The sequence below is a fragment of the Asterias amurensis genome, chromosome 17 (assembly GCF_032118995.1).
Source record: "Asterias amurensis chromosome 17, ASM3211899v1".
NCBI classification, from domain to species: Eukaryota; Metazoa; Echinodermata; class Asteroidea; order Forcipulatida; family Asteriidae; genus Asterias; species Asterias amurensis.
In genome coordinates, this window is record NC_092664.1 from 6,848,219 (window position 1) to 6,869,763 (window position 21,545).

Genomic DNA, 21,545 nt, shown 5'->3' on the forward strand with positions numbered 1-21,545 from the left:
ATTTGATAAACAAAAGCAATAATTGTATAGGCCATAAAAGTTGTTTAAAACTAATGAGAAAAAACCTGCTGAATTGAAATTGATAACTCCATTAAGCTCTGCCCTTCATACATTTACCAATCACAAAAAAAGACTCCACCATTTTTATTCTGCGCAGATACATCAAGTGCACTGCCATGTGGGTGGTGTTGACAGAAGGTTGCTACAATATGTACCGATACACAACTTTCACCAATATAAGTTATGGGATAAAACATAATTTGCTTTCACCTGATTTAACTTATTGAACTTTAAAATATTGTGGTAATGATGGAATTCATTCTTTCGGCGAGTTTGACTAAACTAGCTTAACTAGTGTTTTTCTTTTTAACTATTTATAAATGGCATCTGCATGTAAATGTGCATAAATTAACACTGCAAGTAATGGACCATCAAATAGTCACATGGTACGAGCATGGAGCTCCTTTTTATAGCTCCATGGTATGAATACATTGTATTTTTAGCCTAAGTTAATAAGTATTTAATCTGCAAAGGTTGTAAACATTTTCATAAACAGTTTACCAAATTCATATATTCATCAAAAATAGTTTTTAAACTACAAATTCTCAGGCCCGTCTAATCCTTTGATATTCACAATAAAAGTATGATTACATTAATTTTAAGGCTTCATAGAAAACACAAATTTAACTATAATTATCCTGTGATATAAAAAATATAACTGTTGTTGAGAAAACGTGAATTTTAGTGTGCATTTAGATGGTTGATTTCGAGACCTCAAGTTCTAAATCCGAGGTCTCGAAATCAAATTCGTGGAAAATTACTTCATTCTCGAAAACTATGGCACTTCAGAGGGTGCCGTTTATCACAATGTTTTAAACCATCAACCTCTCCAATTACTCGTCACCAAGAAAGGTTATATGCTAATAATTATTTTTAGTTATTACCAATAGAGTCCACTGCCTTTAATAGCTGCGATCATTTGATATTTACACATATGTAAATCTCAAACTTCATTCAAAGGAAACTTAGCATTTGTATACAAATTGGATAGACTAATAATTTGTTCCATTTTCCCTTGGCTGCGCCTCGGGAAGATAGAAGTTTTAACCATAGCACTCGAAGCAGTCAATATTTGTATACTATCTTCAAGCAAACTTGAGTCCTAAATTCTGATTGGTCGATGCATATCAACAACAGTGTGATATAAAACCATATTGGATAGACCATCACACCCTGCGCATTGCACTGTTCTAACTCTTGAGTATTTTCAGCTGCTCGTAGAGTTAAAACATCAATTTGTAATAAAATGTGTGCTCCAATGGATATGTAAACTAATGATTTAAATCAAAATATAGGAGCCACAATAGTCTGGTGCATGGTTCTTGTCTTTAAGAGCGTGGGACTGCAGTCAACTTCACACCATTAGGAGGAGACAGGAATCCAAACTTGCCAAGTACAGGAGGAATCTGCAGCAAGGAAAAAAGAGTATAAATGTTTACATCAAGTGGGCGACAGCTAATAACAAGACGTCATCACTGCTCTATCGGTGACTGTCTTCAGGTCACACATCTACACCCATGAGTTTCAATTATAACACACCTCTTGCTTGTTCTGTATTCTGGTTGGCTGAAAACACGGTCACGTGGGATGAACTAATATAGGCTAGTGATCGCGCGCGAGTGTTTTGCAGGAATAGTACCAGAGCGGGCAATAGTCTTTGAATATAGTGCCCACGATAACAGCGCCCTCTCTTGACTTGAACCGTGAACAACAACTACAAAATCCTTTTTCTGTTCTTATTTGACATTAAAGACCGAGCTGTGTTATTAAACACATATTGACTGGCATAATTCGGTAACTAGTATACATCTATTCCCCCTCGGGCCTGTGAGTGACCAGAAGAGGGGCCTATTTCCCAAGGCCGAAGGCCGAGGGAAATATGTTGCTCCTCTGGTCACTCAAAGTCGCTCGTGGGAATAGACGTATACTAGTTACCTCGTTGCCAGTCAATATGTGTATACTAGTGTTGTTTTTACTTGCACTTATTTTCTAAGCACAACATTCCACCTGTTTCATGCACACCTAGTCTTCACCTCAGCTTTCACATCCAGAAGTGGACTTTGCTGAGTACCAGCGTAGATGTAGATGTAAGGAATAAAAGAGCTGTATGAGGTCTTGAATGTTCTTTTTAAGGGAAGGTACACGTTTGGTAATTACTCAAAACAAATATTAACTTAAAAACTGACTTGGTAACAAGCCGTGGAGAGCTGTTGATAATATAGCATTGTGGGAAACGACTCCCTCTGAAGTAATGTAGTTTTTGTGAAAGAGGTAATTTCTCACTAAAATAATAAAGTTCCTATATAAGCACACAAATTTGTCCAATGAGGGTGTTCTTTCTCTCATCATTTTGTCGCAACTTCGACGACCGATTGAGCCCAAAATTTTCACAGGCTTGTTATTTTATGGTTATGATGGGATCCACCAAGTGAGAAGACTGGTCTTTGACCAAACGTGTACCCTCCCTTTAAACCTTCACGGTCTTGAACGTTCTTTCGCAGGGTTTCGGCCGTGTGATAAAGGACCTCACCTGTTGGTAGTTACTCATAATAATTGTTGGCTTAAAAACTTACCGGTATCTAGCAATGGAGAGCTATTGATAGTATAAAACATTTGGAGAAACTGCTCCTTCTGAAGTATTGCAGTTTTTGAGAAAGAGGTAATTTCTCATTCAAATAAAAAAAGACTTCAGGTCTGCAACCCTTTTTAGACATCTGAAAGCACACAAATTTGACAAATTTGTGCAACAAGGTTGTTTTTCTTTCATTATTCTCTGCATCTTTGATGAACAATTGAGTCCAAATGATCACAAATTTGTTATTTTATGCATATGTGAGAATACTGGCCTTTGACAATCACTAAAGGTGTGATTGGTGCCCACACATTTTTTGTGCTTAGCATAGCCATAGAAACTTGCTAAGTAGTATTTTTCCGCTTTATGTAATTTGGCCCAGATATTCATAACTAATCAAAGCAATGATTTTTTCCATACCTCAGTTTCAGAACATGTCTCAAGGCGGAAATTCTGCAACATGCGCACCAAACCCATCTTCACCTAGAAATACAAAAAAAGAAATTCACAGCAAGACATAAAAATGATGACGATGGTATATCACTATAAAGTTTAATTTATTGTTGCAATAGATAATGCTTTTGTTGTAAGAAAAATTCACATTTATTTCTGATTTGTCAACAACAATACCCAAGAAATGAATGAAACAAGTGCCACCTTGAAGAACAAATTCTACCCACTCGGTCTTTGCTCTTTGTGTATATTGTAACGAACTAAAGTTTGGGTGAGACTGAGCTTGAGCTAATATGCCGCAACGATATAATAGATGTTAAATTTGCATCGGGGATAAAGAATATTAACTTTGGTTTTTACCCATACACCAAGTAACATGCCTGTGATATTTTTCACAGGACTCGGGAAAAGTACTGAGTATACAGTGCTAACACACATCGGTGTATGGGTAAAAACCAAAATTAATATAGGTTAATTATGCTTGGTGCACTGGAAGGATGCCAGTTAGGTTCACGCTATTTCTGTGTAAGATAAGATTGTAGTGATTATTGTTCAGTTGTGGAGTTGATCATGGAGGAAGGAAAAGATGAGTTCTGTGTTATTAGACAGACAAAAATGCCGAGTTCAGTGAGTGAGCATTGACGAAGTTGTTGTCGACGAATGAGGGTGCGTTCTATTAGCTTGCCCAGGTCGACCCCGCGGGCAGACTGGGTTGACCCAGGGAAGCTAATCGAACGCACCTTGAATAAATCAGTGTGTTTCATATAGAATGGAATGTGGGTTCATTTTTGTTTTTCTGCCTGCATTTGGCTTTAAGGACCCATTGACAGTACTTTACAATATCTTACCTGCAGCAGAGCGAATCTCATCCCAACACAGTTACGTGGCCCCACACCAAATGGCAACCAAGCACAGGGGTGGCGATTCTCACGATTCTCAGGAGAAAACCTGAAATTGAAATACAAACAATGATTCACGAGCCAGCTGAGAAAAAAAAAATACTTGTACAAGGCTAGACAAAACAAGTGACTCATGTACAGAGCGCCTAGAAGGAAAAAGTTTTCATGAAGGCACCACGACTTTTTCATTCGCTATGAAATAATATAGCATCTAATTTTGTTTACCTCATTGAAATATCCCTTTTTGTAAAAATGAGTGAAAAAGTGGTGGCGCTAGACTCCCTGAGAATCAAAATGAGCATAGCAATGGAGCATGAAATTTTGATGCAGTGGAGACTTTGATCATGTCTTCAGATGTATTGTGAATAACTATGAATATGCCTGAAAGAACAAGTCTAGTGGGTTGAAATCCCATTATTTTAAGCAATAACACAACATGGATTGCTATCATTTATCAACTAATGTAGCCTTATCAACTTAAAATTAATAATAAATTTTTAATAGTGCCCACACCCAGCAATCATCAGTGACGCTTTGGGCGCTTTAAAATTCAGTATTTTTCTGCAAAATGAGGGACTACGTTTGATTTACAAAAGAGATCTACTCCTTTAAAATAGCACCATGTAATGGTTTACAATATGCAGCCAATCAAACCAGGGTGAACCCCTTTTCTTTTCGAAAAGTGCACTGGGTTCTTTTACTTGGCTTTCGTCCCATCCGAAAGACGAAGCAACATGGTTAAGTGTCTTGCTTGAGGACACAGGTGTCACGGCTGGGACTCGTTCCCGCACTCTGCTGATCAGATACACCAGAGCTTGTCGGTGCTCTTATAATGCCATGACGAGCCACAAAATACACAGTTAGCAAATGATAGAAGCTTACCTGTCAGGGTTGAATTTTTCTGGCTCTTCCCAGATCTCAGGATCGTTATGGATTAACCAGATGGAAAAGAAAACATCAGTTCCCTTCGGAATTGTGAAGCCATCATATTTAACATCTTCACCTGCCTCACGAGCAGAACTGTAATTAAAGGAAGAGAATTGGTCAGAAATTAACTCGTCTAAAGATCACAGATTTACATCAAACTTACATGGTCTAATGATAGTAATAGAAGAAAACATAAATATTTCTATCTGAAATGTCATAATTTGATAAATAAAACTTATGTCCAGTTTGGAATTTATCGCTCAATGAGCTCCAACTCCTATGAGCAAGTTCCAGTGTGCATCATGGTTAACTAAAGGTTGACTATTTTGACTCGAACCCAGGCTGGTCAATCATAGGTTGACTATACTGTGGTCGACCATTTGGAACCAGCCACACAAGATCATGGTTTCTTCACTGGTCTCAACACTCAACAGCATGTTCCATGCTAACTAGAGTAAAGCTGGCCTCAGGTCAACCTTGCGTCAAAAAAAAAAAAAGTCGGCAACTAACTTTTCAGGATCACACTGCGACCTGAGCCTAACTGCGATGATTTTAAGACAATCTGAAACAGTCGCCGCTCGAAAAAAAATAACAGTCGCAAGAGTAGAACAATTTCAACTTGTACGACGTGATCCCGACGGTCGGGAACCTATGCTATGTCAGACTTTTGGCCCCAAACATTAAAAAATAGATTTTTTGAGTGAATGGTACTTCAAAGAGTATCACCCGCTCTGACGAAAAAAAGTTTAACTTTTACTTTTAATGGTCAGGAACCATGACAAAAATTTAAAACGTTTGTTATAAAACACATAAGAATTGGTCATGTGATATATTGTCGGGATCCCGACAAAAACTAATTTTGAGCACTTTATTTCACTGCTACTAATAATTGGCGGACTTTTTCGAGCAATGGCTCAAATGAAAGCTTGTAACTTTCTCGACCCCCATCAAAATACCTATTGAATTTTAAATCAAAATGTTTGGGTCAAATCGGCTAAAAATCTGACACAGCATCTTTAACTTGCTGGAATACTCATAAAATCTTAAAAGTACAGCTATGGTGCTGCTGGCTGCTAGATGTAAACTGAGAGAAAGATAAAAGGTTCAGCCAGCCTATTTAGTGTAGCCCTACAGTCATGGTTGATCACACACTTGATGATGCTCCAAAGAAATAACTCGCTGATTTAAATATCACAGAAACTAAGGGCTACTACAGGACTTACACTACGGCAGGGGGATAGACACGCAGGGTTTCACAAATGAACCAGTCTAGGTAAGTCAACTTGGTGATGGCCTCGTAAGTCAAGTCTTCAGCTCGTGGAGCAATCTCATCAATCTCAGCAATCAGCCTGTCTTGGACTTCAGAGTTGGTCGCCAAGAGGTAAGAGGCAAGACTAAGAGTTGTGCTGGATGTCTCAAAACCAGCTAAGAAGAATATCAAACCCTACACGGGATAATTATAACAACAATTAAAGGGTGTAGTGGCCGAATGGTTTACATGGTTGAGAGCTTCAACTTCAAGATCAGGGTCCTATTTCAAAGAGCTGCAAAGACACTAGACACCTTTCGTAATTGTCAAAGACCAGTCTTCTCACTTGGTGTATCTCAACATATAACATGTATAAACAAACCTGTAAAAATATTTGAACTCAATTGGTTGTCGAAGTTGCAAGATAATAATGAAAGAAAAAACACCATTGTCGCACAAGTTGTGTGCTTTCAGATGCTTAATTTCGAGACCTCAGCTGAGGTCTCGAGTTCAATTCAAACATTTCAGTGAGAAGTTACTTTTTTCAAAAAAAACTACCTCAGAAGGAGCCGTTTTAACAATGTTTTATACTGTCAACAGCTCTCCATTACTCGTTACCAAGTAAGTTTTTATGCTAACAACTATTTTGAGTAATAGTGTCCAGCCGTCGATTTCACAAAGAGTTAGGACTCGTCTTATCTCGAGTTAGGACGAGTTACTCATCCTAACTTAGGATTAATCTTAAGGTCTGCATGCTACAGTGCAGGGCTGGGACTCGTCCTAAGTCATAAGATTAATCCTAAGTTAGGAAGAGTTTTGTGAAATCGACGGCAGTGCCTTTAAGCACAAAAAGTAGCTAAGCATAACAAAATTACTCTTACCAGAATAAGGTTAACAGCTAAACTACCAAGTACTTCCTATTACTTTTGAGAGCTAACACGGCCCGCTACTTTGTCGAGTCAAAACTTGACTCTACTTAATGGCCTGCCATGTTAGTTCACGATGTAAAAGAAAAACCATGCAGTTCCTAGGCATATTTGTTTGGAATATTTTATCCTACCTTTAAAACGTCTTTCTAACTACATGCATTTCATAACAAACGATTTTCAAACACTTTTCATAGACCAACTCACCCGATCAGAGATAACGTGTCCCTTTAAAGACTTTTCATAAAATGGTCAAGATTGAAGGCACTTGACACAATTGGTAAACACTCAAAATAACTGTTAGCATAAACACCTACTTGGTAACAAGCTATGGAGAGCTGTTGATAGTATAAAACATTGTAAGAAACTGCTCCCTCTGAGGTAACATACTTTTCGAGAAAGAAGTAATTTTCCATGAACTTGATTTTGAGACCTCAGAATTAGATTTTGAGGTTCCGAAATCAAGCATTAGAAAGCACAAAACTTTGTGTGACAAGGGTGTTTTTTTCATCCATTAGTATCTCGCAACTTTGACAACAAATTAACTTCAAATTTTCACAGGTTTGTTATTTTGTGCATATGTTGAGATATATTTAGGAGACTGGTCTTTGACAAATACCAATAGTGTCCAGTGTCTTTAAGACATTGGTAAACATTACCTGAGATTTGATCTCGTCTGGTGTCAGGGCCCTTTTTCCTGCTTTCTCACGATGTGCATGCTCCTGTTTTTCCTCCTCAGTAGACTGAGCTTTATCAGCCTCAGATAATTCCTCAGCATCCAGCATGAGCTGCAGGAAGTCAACACTCTGAGGGAAGGATAATACGACCAGAGAGAAACATCAGTAAGTCATCTATAAATGTAATCTAAGCTGGTATGATCTTATTCTAAATTTTTACACTTTTACTATTATTACCGAGTCGTTTTGGTCCCAGTCCAACATGTCAAAGTTATGAGTCATTTGGGCCAAGAACATGTCAAAGTCCTAGGTCAGTTGGGCCAAGTCAAGGTCGCCAGCCATTTTGGGCACAGTCCGGGGGGTCGATTTCACAAAGCAACAAAATTCATCGCAAGACAAAATATCAATGTTACAATAGTTAATTGTATTGTGACATCACACTTAACTTAATAGCAACTATGATTGGTTTGCAGTCTTAGATCTTTGTGACATCGGCCCCAGGTCCCAAGTCATTTGGATCAAGTCCAAGTCCTGGCCCAGTCCCATCGTCATGAGACATTTCGCTTGAAATATGACACAAATTTTTACTCCATTTATGACACAAAAATTTACTCCATTTATTTATTGTAGGGGAAAATATATATGACTCCCTCCTTATAGTCATGATAGCCAATTCTAAATCAACAGAGCAAGAATTTGGCTAACGAAGCTCAAGTCAAGTATGGAAACTGATATCAATACAAACCACAAGGGAAACTGACTGGGTAAATTTTGAATAAAGAATTGACTAGAGTGGGATTCGAACCAAGGCCTCCGGATTAACGTGCTGGGAAGCAGCAGCCAGGGGATCACCTTAAGGGGATGCAACTTTTTGTTTCAGATATCAATATAAATCACAAAGTTGTATTATAATTTAGGTGTGATCCCTGGCTACACGGCAGTTAACGGTTGTATTGCTTCTGACTGGCACTCCCAAACAAAGATATTGACAAAATAGGGACACCGCCAATATAGGGCTAGATAGCTCAGTTGGTAGAGCGCCGGCACGTTAATCCGGAGGTCGTTGGTTCGAATCCGACTCTAGTCAATTCTTTGTTCAACCCCAAAAATCAAAACTTAAACCAAACAAGAAAATAGTCCACGAGTTTTCAAAATTTCATTTAGAGAGGACTTCCGGCGTTTCAGAGATATTTGGGGCCTTTCTCAAACCTCGGCTTGGGTTCCGGCTCCAGCCCTGTCTGATGTTTGAACCACCAACGCATGCAAAATACATGCTTCTCTACAATGAATGTACAGGCCTGAAAGCCGGTTCAGGCGTGTCATGGCTGAGTGGTTAAGAGCACCGGATTCAAGCTCTGGTGTTTGAACAGCAGAGTGTGGGTTTGAATCCCGGTCCTAACACACGCCACTTAAAATTGGGGAGGTAGTGCTCTCTGCTCTACCGGCCAGGCTTCGGACGAATGATACCCAAGCCTACATCCGTACGTATGGACTGCAAAAGGGGTAACTCTGTGTCAGCCCTAGGAGTAGGTGGCAATGGCCTCTGGAAAAAAATAATTGTAGCCCACACCTTGAAGTGGCCTTCAGGCCTTGTGTGTCTGGCGAATTGCATAAAAAAAAATCTCAGCATCTCCAGTGCACGCAGCACTCTGAGCCCAAGCCAAAGACAGAACCCAAGCCGAAGACGGAGCCCAAGCCGGGGTTTAAGAAAGGCCCCTGATTCTATACCCCCACCCTTTACCTTCTTGTTTCCAGTTTTCCGTAGCTCTATAGCCTGATCCATTATGTTCTCAAAGTAGTCCATTGTTTTACGACTGAAGCTGCTGATGTTGAAGTAGTTCAGAATGGGCGAAAGGAAAGACGCAAAAACTAGAGAGGAAAAACAAATAAATTAGAACTTGAATAAGGGAATCAATGTGTGGTGAAGAGGTTTTCAACAAGTGGTTTAATCCCAACGAGGCATGGTTCTTGATAATTTTACCGAGACGAAGTCGAGGTAAATTATCAAGAACCAGGCCTCGGCAGGTTTAAACCACTATTTAAAAACCGATTCAACACACTTTGATTCCCATTTATAAATACTTTTTGGTTAGAGGGCGTAATAAAGTAAGAAACACTGTAAAACTTATCAGTTTCTGAGTGCTTGAGCTCTGTATGTTTCCACCTCCATGGTATGTTCAGTGTACGAGTTGAATGGCATATACGATGTCCGTACACGCGCGTGTTTTCTGGTTCCGTTCGTGCGCATGCGCATTTAGTCTTGGTGCATATTAGCTGGTTTTCCTTTCAAACACAGCGCGGCCAAATCATCGACAGCACCTGCACCGCCCGTAAACAAGAAATGTCTTGCATTAAGACTAGCGCGGACAACCGGTTATAAACACTGGTCATTATCAACGGTTTAAACACCCTAACATGACGCGCTCTCCACCAATAGGAATAACAAAATTGTCTGAGGTATTTATGAATGTTTGTTTAAACCACGAAGATACACTGTTCAAGATTTGAATGAAGGGTGCTACATGTACACGTATGTATGTGCCGTTATGAAAAACACCCATTGGTCAATTCACAGGTTAGAGCTAAAGCCATTATACACTTTCAGTAAACAGTATTGTCTAAGTCCCACACTTCGTGTATCACAACTTAAATATAAAATAACAAACCTGTGAAAATTTAGGCTTAATCGGTCATCGGAGTCGGGAGAAAATAACGGGAAAACCCACTCTTGTTTCCGCGTGTTTCGAAGTGTCATGACATGTGTTTAAAATAAATCCGTAATTCTCGCTATAGAGAATTGAAATTGTTTTAATGTTTTCTCAAAAAGTAAAACATTTCATGGAACAATATTTCAAGAGAAGTCTTTCACCATTACCTTCTGTAAACATTACCTTCTGTAAATTATTTGTAAATCTGTGAACTTTTTGTTTTGTTTTCTGTACCGAAAGTGTATAATGGCTTTAATTGGTTTATGCTGTCTCCAAAGTAGGGCTCGAGAGTAAAAAAAAAAACGCATACATTTATGTCAACCTGAAAGGAACACGTTGCCTTAGATTGGTCAAGTTGGTCGGTGAAAAGCGTTTGAAACCGCTTGTTATGAAATGCATATGGTTAGAAAGATACTATTAACGTAGAATTGAATGATCCACACAAGTATTCTTTTTACGTCGCGAACTAACATGGTCGGCCATTTTATGGAGTCAAAATTTTGACTCCACAAAAAGGCCGACCGTTTTTTTTGGGGCGACAGAAAAAGGAAAAACATGCAATTTCGAGGCATGTTTGTGTGGATCATTATAATCTACTTTTAAATTCTCTATCTAACCATTTGCATTTCATTACAAACAGCTTCAAACGCTTTTCAGACAACCAACTTGACTGATTCAAGGCTGCAATGTGTTCCTTTAAGGTTTCACATGTCTGAATATAGATTCCTATCTAAGATAAAGACATTAAGAAGCTCTGATATTACTTACTAAGTACCAGAACTGCAAAATTGAATTTAAATTTGAAGATATCTTTGGCATTTTGGAGGAATGTGTCATCATCATTCTCTTGGGAGTTTAGGTCGAGTCCAAAGGCGCAACACCCGATGCCGTCAATCAAAAATCCTCCATAGATACTGCATCAAAACAAGCATCCAGTTTAAAGGCAGTGGACACTATTGGTAATTACTCAAAATAATTATTAGAATAAAACCTTTCTCGGTGACAATTAATGGGGAGAAGTTGATGGTATAAAAGAGTGTGAGAAACGGTTCCCTCTGAAGTGCCATAGTTTTCCAGAAAGAAGTAATTGTCCACGAATTTGATTTCGAGACCTCAGATTTAGAACTTGAGGTCTCCAAATCAACCATCTAAACGCACACAACTTCGTGTGACAAGGGAGTTTTTTTCTTTCATTATTATCTCGCAACTTCAACGACCAATTGAGCTCAAATTTTCACAGGTTTGTTTTTTTTTCTGCATATGTTGAGATACACCAGCTGTGAAGGCTAGTCTTTGACAATTACCAATAGTGTCCACTGTCTTTAAAGGCATAATAATCACTACTTTGTAAATGATTATATGTAAGGGTTTTGGTGCTTTTTGTACATGTAGATCAAATGTATGGCAATGACATGGATTCCTATACTCACTGAGAATGAACATGCATGTAATATTGCATCTAAGCTTCATTAGTCTTCAAGTTTAAAAAAAAATAACACAGAGCAATATTTTCAGCTAAGTTGCATGATCAAATAAGTTGTGTCTTTTTGTGGCAATGTTTTACTCATTTAAAAAAAAACCTATAAAGCACCTCAGCAAGTAACATTTTAGAGACAGCTTTCTACAATCATCCTCAAACCATGTAAGTTGAATGTATCTGTTGAAATTGTTTTTTGTGTCAAAAAGTACTCAAACTATTTTTAAAAGTGCATGTTTTGTTTATGAGCTATAGGAATTTGTATTTGACACACTCTCAGCAATTAACAATGTTTAAACAAGATAATCTTTAGCTCTTTGTGGTGTAACGACAGTGATGGGTTATGGGGGGGGGGGGGGGGGGGGGTTGGGAGCTGAAGGTTGAGAAACACTTACTCTTTGCACTGGATGCTTTTGCCCTCCTCATGGTGCTTGTTGACCTTTCTTACCATCGTGTCCAAGCAGTTATTGATAAGGGGAGCCATCTGGTTCAATTCAATCAAGAAAGCAGACTTAATAAAGAGTTAACATTAATATATATTTGGTTTGCAGTATATATATTTGGTTTGCAGGAACACCATGTGTGTATCTTCTTGCCAGGTAGAGTTTGTTCTTGAGAGAGCTGTCTTGCTATATATTCTCCTACAATGGAGTAGATTTATCCGATTGTTCAGGAGACTTCTCAGTTCTAAATTGCATGACTTGTAATCTGCTTTTGTCTGTAAGATCGCAGGATACGACATCTGGCATATTTGAGGGTACTTGCGCTACCTTTAGGTGTTCTTAAAGTATAGAAAGCCGACCGAACGCTGGCGACACAGTACACAAAACGAACAGTCACGGTCTACCAAATAGGCCTACATGGGTATTTGGAACAAAGCTTTACTCACCACTTTCATTTTGGATCCACTGAATGTTGGGCTGAGAATACCACGGACATCTTTCCAATGATCATCTCTCAGTACAGACAATGCTAAATGGAACGGTTTGTTCTCAAGTGGAGATGGCTAAAGTATAAGGATGAATAGTAATAATATCAATATAAGTTATCACACAAGCGCGAGTGGAATACGGAAAAATATAGCGCTTCTGCGTCCCATATCTAACGAGGCCGAAGACGCGCTATATTTTTCGTACTTCCACGAGCGCGCATGTGATAATGTATTTATCTTCAAGCAAACTTGGCATAGAACACACAAGACACAGGTAGTGATAATAGCTAAGCAATATAGGTTTTTATCACCACTTCATTCTTTGAACCTGATTGGAGGATGAGCGCGTACTTGAAGATAATATCTTATATAGCGCACGTATCTACCCAACAAGGTATTCAAGGCGCTTAGTATATATATACACAAACTTTCAGAAAGGTTATTGCAGTGATGAACTCTGAGACCAATTTATGTAGCACCTTATAAAGGTGCTACGGCACAAACAGCAGCCACAGCCAGGAACACCGGGGCAAACCCCTTCTCTTTTCGATAAGTGTACTGTTTTTTTTTTTTACATGCGTTTCACATGGAACCAACGGCTTTATGTCCCAACCGAAGGGCAAAAACGAATAGGGGGCACCCGGATTTGAACCGAGACCTCTCGATCTGCAGCCGAATATTCTACCACTGAGCTATACCCCGGCGGATTGGAAGAGCTTTGGAAGAGCTTTTCAAATTAATAGTTATAGTTTAGTAGTTTAGTTTTCTGTAGTATCATCAAACCAGATATCTGTACAAATTTACCACATTTCAAAGCCATGAGGAATTACCTGTCCCTTTTGAGTACCAAACCAGCAGGACCGGTGTGTGCTTGATGCTGTTTCACCTTTTCACTCTTTTACTGATCTCCATTTCCATTACTGACTAAAGGTTGTACCGTAAACTTGGATGTGATCCACAACAGTATACAATCTCGCATCAGAACACTGGACACTGTTTCGTCATTCAAAAACCACTTAAAAACCCACCTGTTCCCAGTTACTCTTATTGATCGCAACTGAATTGTATTTGTTTTTCATTGCCTGTTGTTGCTGAGCGCCATGATCTAGATGGAATGGCACTATACAAATCTGGTTATTATTATTATTATTGTTCAATGTTAAATGACTTCTGACTGGCACCCCTGATCAAAGATTTGGACAAAAAGAGAACAACCTCCACATAGGGCTAATAGCTCAGTTCTGGAAGAGCCTATAAGAACATTCATCTGGAGGTCGCAAGTTCAAAACGTGCTCAGAGAAAATTTGTCCATGAGTGAAATTAACACTGAAATTATTTACCTTTCGATTGACAAAGGAGGAGAAATCCTTGATGCAAATTCTTCTCACCAAATCGACATCTGCGACCATAATTGTTGGATTTCTTCCAAAGTAGAAACTACACAAAACGAATTCATAACACAACTACAAGTATGGGTAAAAACCAAAACTAATATTCTTTTTTCCCAGTGCAAATTTAACATCTCTTATAATTGTTGCGGTACCCACTGCCAAAACATAGGATTCAAACTGCCTCTAGCTACCGGGCAACCTCGGTAGTCTAGTTGGTAAGACACTGCTCTAGAATTGCAAGGGTCGTGGGTTCGAATCCCAACCGAGTAACATGCCTGTGATATTTTTTGGGGTTTCCCTCATACTATTTCGGGAAGAACACACCATTGTGTGTTAAAGACAATGGACACTATTTGTAATTGTCAAAGACCAGTCTTCTCACTTGGTGTATCTCAACATATTTCGAGACCTCAAGTTCTAAATCTGAAGTCTCGAAATCAAATTCATGAAAAATTACTTATTTCTCGAAAACTAGGTTACTTCAGAGGGAGCCGTTTCTCACAATGTTTTATACTACCAACCTTCCCCCATTGCTTGTTACCAGGTAAGTTTTTGAGCTAAAAATTATTTTGAGTAATTACCAATAGTGTCCACTGCCTTTAAGCACCATATACTCATACTTTCCTAAATGTGTTAACAACCAAATCCACAGGCAAATCACTCTGGGGGGATTCGAACCCACAACCTTTTGTAGAGCAGATATCTTCCACTAGACCACCATACTGGCCTGTTATTGCCCAAAAATATTGTCCACTGTGCATCTGAGACAAAGTGAGTATCAAATGTCATAGAAAAAGAACAGTGTAGTAAAAATGCCAACTAAACTTATTGCATGGACCCATATCTGCCATACCGGAAAACTCTGGAAATCTGGCATTAAGCCCAATGAAGCTTGTAACGGCCCCATAATTAAACATGATTTATTTTGTTGATCCGCTCAAACTAATAGTGCACATGTCCAAAGACCAAGTTTGATTTATATCCCACCACTAAAATTGAACTAGCTACAACCCTGAATACATACAGGTCATCCCTCCATGTGCTGTTATAGATAAAATTATGTAACTTTTATCAGAAATACTTTTAAAAGCTCCTTACCCAACGACCTTTCCGTATTTGGCCAAACAGGTTTGATGGAAGCCGACTATTCCCTGTAACAAAAAGTGAAAAATGGTGAGGTGCACCCGTATGGTATGCTAATTATTCATACCTTTATTATTAGAAAGTGTACTTTAAAGGCAGTGGACACTATTGGTAATTACTCAAAATAATTATTATCATAAAACTTTTCTTGGCGACGAGTAATGGGGAGAGGTTGATGGTATAAAACAATGTGAGAAATGGCTCCCTCTGAAGTGCCATGGTTTTTGAGAAAGAAGTAATTTTCCACGAATTTGATTTCGAGACCTCAAGTTTAGAGCTTGAGGTCTCAAAATCAACCATCTTAACACACACAACTTCGTGTGACAAGGGTGTTTTTTTATTTCATTATTATCTCGCAACTTCGATGACCGGTTGAGCTCAAATTTTCACAGGTTAGTTATTTTATGCATATATGTTGAGATACACCAACTGTGAAGGCTAGTCAATTACCAATAGTGTCCACTGCCTTTACACAAAATAATTGTTAGCATACAAATTTACTTGGTAACCAGCAATGGAGAGCTGTAAAACATTGTATTGTGAAAAAACGGCTCCCTTAGTTTTTAAGGTAATTTCTCACTCAAGTAAAAAAGTTCTGGAATGACAAAAGGTTGTTGGTTCGAATCCCATCTGAATACATGTATGCCTGTGGTTTTTTTTGCTTTCACATGAATTCAGGAGACCGTTGCATCGATAATTCAATGCACACAAACTGTGGAACGGACATGAGCGCTATAAGAAGCCACTATCATTATTATGCTTATTAATTATAATTAGGCTATTTATTATTATTATTAATTACCGTTTTATTGAACATCCAATCCATTGTGTTGCCAATGTAAGGTTTGGGCCATGGTCCTCGTATTCCATTGCGAGCAAGAACCTGGTGACACCACCAATCATACCTGCCAACAAGTTAGAAACAAGTATCTACAGTATAACTAATGCCACTTCACTCTGCAAAGTAATGTACATGCAGCTGTACACAATTTACAATCTTTCTTTTTAAAATTAACTTTAAAACAAAGATGACACGATGTTCCGGTAAGCTTTTCAATTGACAGCTCAAAGACACTGGTCCAGGTCAATCATGGAGGAAGAAAATAGATCCTCCATGGGTCAATCAAAGAATTCTCAGATGGGATCAGATGCCAATTATCTGAAAAGATGTGTTTTAAAGAGAGTTTTGGATGTGAGAAATGTCATCTCTCTTGTCTTATAATAAGACATTGAGGCAGAGAGTTCCAGAGGCAGGGGGCAGTATTTGAGAAGGCACTATCACCATTAACAGTCAAGGCGAGTCCGGGGAATAAAATAGCATGCTGACCAACGTGACCTCACAGACCTGGACCTGACATGCTGCATGCAACATGCTCTGAAGGTAGGGAGGGGCTGAACCTTTGAATTTAATATTAGTAACTTGATTTTGGTACTGAATTTTCAACGTAATTTTCATCAAATTTAATGAGAGGTAAACATCAATTTTCATGTTACTACAAAATACACTATTGCCCTTCTGACATGATGTACTTAAGACACCATAGCCTAATCCGTTCTGTAAATAAAAGACACTCAAATAAAGAACAAAATGGGCGTGTGATGGGCGGCAAAGTTAAGGAATAAGGGACGGAGATTTGTCAATTTGTGTAAATGTTAAGATTGGACCTGAAATCTTAAAAAAATGATCCATATGTTAAATTTTCAAAATACTTATGAAACAATCCTCCTAAAATAATCTTCTATTATAATGGTTTTTGAACAGGAAGGTACAAAAGTTTTAAACAAATGTTTTTTTTCTCTCCATCAACTACGCATTATCTGAATAATTACCCAAGACGATGAAATTACAATGAACTCTTGTCCAGTTGCACTAAAATTCCATCCTGTCATGTAAATTACTTTTTTCTTGAATGAAAACTGTGTTACTTCAGAGGGATCAGTAATTACTCACACTGTTTTATACTATCAACAGCTCCCCATTGATTGTTAAAGACACTGGACACTATTGGTAAATGTCAAAGACCAGTCTCCTCACTTGGTGTATCTCAGCATGCATAAAAAACAAACCTGTGAAAATTTGAGCTCGATTGGTCGTCAGAGTTGCGAGATAACTATGAAAGAAAAAACACCCTTGTCACACCAAGTTGTTTGCTAGGGCCCAACTCTAAAAAGTGTTAATATCCTCATTGCTGTAGTGTATGACAAAGAAGGGGTTGGGTTTTTAGTGATCTGCAGCACAGGAGGATTTAGAAGGCTTTGGGACACTATGAGTTTGTATGAGGATGAGATTAAGAAGGACTTGGGCTATTGGGCTGTTTTTACAAAGGAGGATTTTGAAGGTATCAGGTCTCATGTAGCTTGGCCAAAATAGGATTGTGAAGGTTTTGGGCTCTTACCGGTGGAGACATATTTTTTTGTTTGGCAACTGAAATTTTCTTTGTTAGCTGTTTTTTTAGGGTTCACAGGCATAGTTTATTGTATACCACACAGGCTTTGTAAACACACCATTCATGCCATTGGAATCTTTGGAATTTCTCAACAAAAGAACAAAAAGAACCTATTCAAAATGGCGCAAATATCAAATATAATACACCAAGGGCCCTAACAGAGCTCCTAAACTAAATCATAAACAAAAAAGGATTTAGAAGGATTTGGGATAATATGTTCATTTACAATAAGGAGAAGGATATTGAAGGACTTGGACACTTTAGGTATACGACAACTTCAAACTGAAGAATATTGAAGGATTTGGGCAGTTTGTTTCCGAAGGGTTTGGTCTGTTAGGGTTTTAATGCTTGATTTCGAGACCTCAAATTCTAAACTTAAGGTCTCGAAATCAAATTCGTGGAAAATTACTTCTTTCTCGAAAACTACATTACTTCAGAGGGAGCCGTTTCTCACTATCAACCTCTACCCGTTACTCGTTACCAAGTAAGCTAATAATTATTTTGAGTAATTACCAATAGTGTCCACTGCCTTTAACGTAAGTAAGTTTTTATCTTCACAGTGATTACCAAAAGTGTCCTGGGGTCGATTTCACAAAGGTTTTCCTAACTTAGGACTAGTCCTAGGCAATGCTAAGAGATAGGACTGGTCCTAAGTTAGGACCAGTAACTCATCCTAACTTAGGACTGGTCCTATCTCTTAGCATTGCCTAGGACTAGTCCTAAGTTAGGACTACCTGTGTGAAATCCACCCCTGCCTTTTAACATAATTTTCTTTTAAATGCATATATGTACTTGGGGTGGATTTCACAAAGGTAGTCCTAAGCAATGGTAAACAGATTGTAGTCCCATTATGCAGTATTTTAATGTACGAATTGATACAAAATTTGTAATTAATACAAATATTTTCTACATAAAAGTTCCAATTTATAAACAGACATTACTATTGATTCCAACTTCAAAAAAAAAAAAAGATTTGGAAAAGAACTGTAAAATGACATCATCTACCATCATCTACCAAGTAAACATGGATCAATAGCTGGCCTATCAGAATGCAACCACCTGTGGAGTCCTCTACATATCATTAGCATACAAAGAATAACATTGATTTAATCAAGCCTCTGCACACAGTCTCTATTGACATTGCACAATATTATAAATAGTTGTGCAACAGCACAGCATGCAAATATGATGAATAGCCTAAATATAGAAATGACTGCAGAGGACACTACTTTCATGTGTGAGCCCACTTCACAAGGATTTTCTCTATTTCTACTGATAAAAACGCAAACCATGGGCTATACTTGGCCCATGCTTGGCCTAAGATGATTTTAAAACTAATTCATAAATACCTCAGACAGTTTCGCTATTCCTACTGGTGGAGAGCGCGTCACGTGGGTGTGTATAAACCTTTGTTTATGACCAGTAAAAAGTGTTGAAACATGGGCGTGACACGCGAGTTTGCACCTGTGCTTATAAGACAGTTCCTTCATTCCTATTGGTTGAGAGCAACGGCCGAGACAGTGTGCCACATCACGCGATACGCACGACGCGCACAGAATTCCCTTATAAGGTGTTGTTTACCCGAGGACCTTGACTTGGGTTTAAAGAAATCATTGAACATATAGGCCTAATTTTTGCATTTATTTTACTTTTTGACCATAGTGTTGATGTTTTTTTACCGTAAAGGTATTTATGAATGGGAATCAAAGTGTGTTGAATCGGTTTTCAAGTGGTTTTAAACCTGCCGAGGCCTGGTTCTTGATAATTTACCTCGACTTTGTCTCGGTAAAATTATCAAGAACCAGGCCTCGTTGGGATTAAAAAACCACTACATTAGTTGAAAACCTCTTCACCACACATTGATTCATCAAGTACAGTAATTTTATTCCAATAATTATGGCCAACAGTGTTAGTCAACGAGGTAAAAGAAAAACCATGCTATTTCGAGTGATACTTGTGTATCGTAGGAGGTCCTGTTTTCGAGGTGTCCCTAAAATCGTGGCAAATCGTTTACCTCTCTGTGCGCGATGTAAACACTTCCTAGATAAAAATTGTGTGGTTTTATTTGTCAAGCAAAGAGTCTCCTCTCCCTTGACCAAAACTTAGAAACACGTAAGGCTCCACTGGATATTTGCACTTGTTTATGCAAAATGTTTGGTATTTTAGGCATTTCTACAAAAATATGTCATAATGTTGAGGCCATATAAAATTATTTCCCACCGAAAATATTTCATCAAACACTATTTCAATTTACAATCCATGATGATCAAATCATGTGACTGAATATTTTGCTGAGCATTCTGGAAAAAAAAATACAGCTCGCTTAAAGAAGCCATGTGCCTTAAATCATTTTCTAATATTTTTGGAGATTTTTCTTTAATTAATATTAAAATTTAAACAATCAGCTTGTTGTTTCAATTATCACTGTTAATTTATACACTTGGTAATTTAAAAATTTCATTAAAACATATTTTGAACTGCTGGCTATAGAGTCATACACAGAGTCTGAAAGAACACTTGTAGTCACTGTAGATATTTCTTCCTTGTATGGTAAGACTATGGCTTCACTCGGAAACCATGCTTTTTTGTTTCCTGTGAAAACAGGAAAAACTCAAAACAAATGGGGCCAGTTGAAGTCATCGAAGAATGGTGTGTAGTGTGAACATTTCAATGTCCATCAAGTTTTAATATATGCTTGCATACTTCATGTTAACAAAAGAAGGTAATTAGGGCATCGGTTGATACATGGCATCATTATTTTTTTCCCAATTCAAAGAAAAAGGCATAATAGCGTGAAAACTGGTAAGGGGAGGATATATTCATTAAATAGGCCTTGATATTTTACTTTTAAATTATCTAATGCATTTTATATAACAAACAGTTTCAAACACTTTTTATAGACTAACTCGTTCGAGGCAAGGCAACGTGTCCCTTATTAAGACAATACAATGTTAGAGCATGATTGAATGAAAGGGAATGAAGTGGCAATCTGAATTATGCATTTTAATTTTATAACTTTCTCTCATCTCTGTGTCTGTGTATAGAAATTGAATGAATTGAATAAGACTGTGTACCACGTTATGTCATGAGTTAAATTAAATTAAAAACAATTATAATAATAGCAGTCTCTGAAATTATTTCTTTGATTTAGCCTGTATAAATTGTGCTCAATATCATTGTTGATAGACAATGTTTCGCTCACTTACACAAGAAACAGGATTCCAGCTGAGAGGAGTAAAGTCCATGTTGATGTTGAAAATAATGGAGGTTGCCAGCCGTCTTCAGATGGCAGCAGCGGTGTGGCAGTGTCGTCCAACCCGTCCATAGTTAGAGTGTCGAGTCTTGAACTAGCTTCTGGCCGGTCTATATCTCTCAAACAGTCTCAACAATTGATATGATGTCAGCCGTAAACCAATGCTACCTTTTTAAAGTTAAGTAGGCAGCAAAGTAGTAAAACAAACACATGACATCACCCATCAAACCAAGTCGATTATCGTCAGCGAACGCGACGTCGTCTGCACGTACCAAAGATCGTATAGCGCCGCCTAGCGGCGCAAGATAGATAACTCAACGCAGACGCAGTGCAAGGGGCCAGCGGACGCCATTCTGGCAAGGTTGAGACATGTGAAATGTCCCGGATGTTGATGTAAACAAACGCGAAGAGTGACTGGGTGCATGTGCACGA

General features: G+C 38.2%; 1 protein-coding gene and 1 non-coding gene across 2 annotated transcripts; one reads left to right on the forward strand and one right to left on the reverse strand.

Annotated features, from left to right (window-relative positions):
- Nucleotides 1–73: 73 nt before the first annotated feature.
- Nucleotides 74–21,382, reverse strand: LOC139950160 (cytochrome P450 3A29-like). The gene is made up of 14 exons (XM_071948782.1): nucleotides 21,067–21,382; nucleotides 16,216–16,318; nucleotides 15,369–15,421; nucleotides 14,220–14,316; nucleotides 12,838–12,954; nucleotides 12,344–12,432; nucleotides 11,240–11,385; nucleotides 9,505–9,632; nucleotides 7,746–7,892; nucleotides 6,135–6,355; nucleotides 4,867–5,004; nucleotides 3,934–4,033; nucleotides 3,053–3,115; nucleotides 74–1,466 (listed from the first exon to the last, which is right to left on the reverse strand). Exons 1-14 carry the CDS (start codon nucleotides 21,183–21,185, stop codon nucleotides 1,389–1,391), a joined length of 1,599 nt encoding a protein of 532 aa, XP_071804883.1. The 5' UTR covers nucleotides 21,186–21,382; the 3' UTR covers nucleotides 74–1,388.
- Trnan-guu (transfer RNA asparagine (anticodon GUU)) lies at nucleotides 8,778–8,850 on the forward strand. Its single transcript has one exon. It is a non-coding gene; the product is annotated as a tRNA-Asn (tRNA).
- Nucleotides 21,383–21,545: the final 163 nt, after the last annotated feature.

Coding starts and splice junctions, on each gene's coding strand:
- LOC139950160 (XM_071948782.1), bottom strand. CDS start 21,185: ATGGACGGGTTGGACGACACTGCCACACCGCTGCTGCCATCTGAAGAC. Junction 14,317..15,368: donor AAATACGGAAAGGTCGTTGG/GTAAGGAGCTTT, acceptor CGTTTTGTGTAG/TTTCTACTTTGGAAGAAATC. Junction 5,005..6,134: donor GTCTATCCCCCTGCCGTAGT/GTAAGTCCTGTA, acceptor CTTTAATTACAG/TTCTGCTCGTGAGGCAGGTG.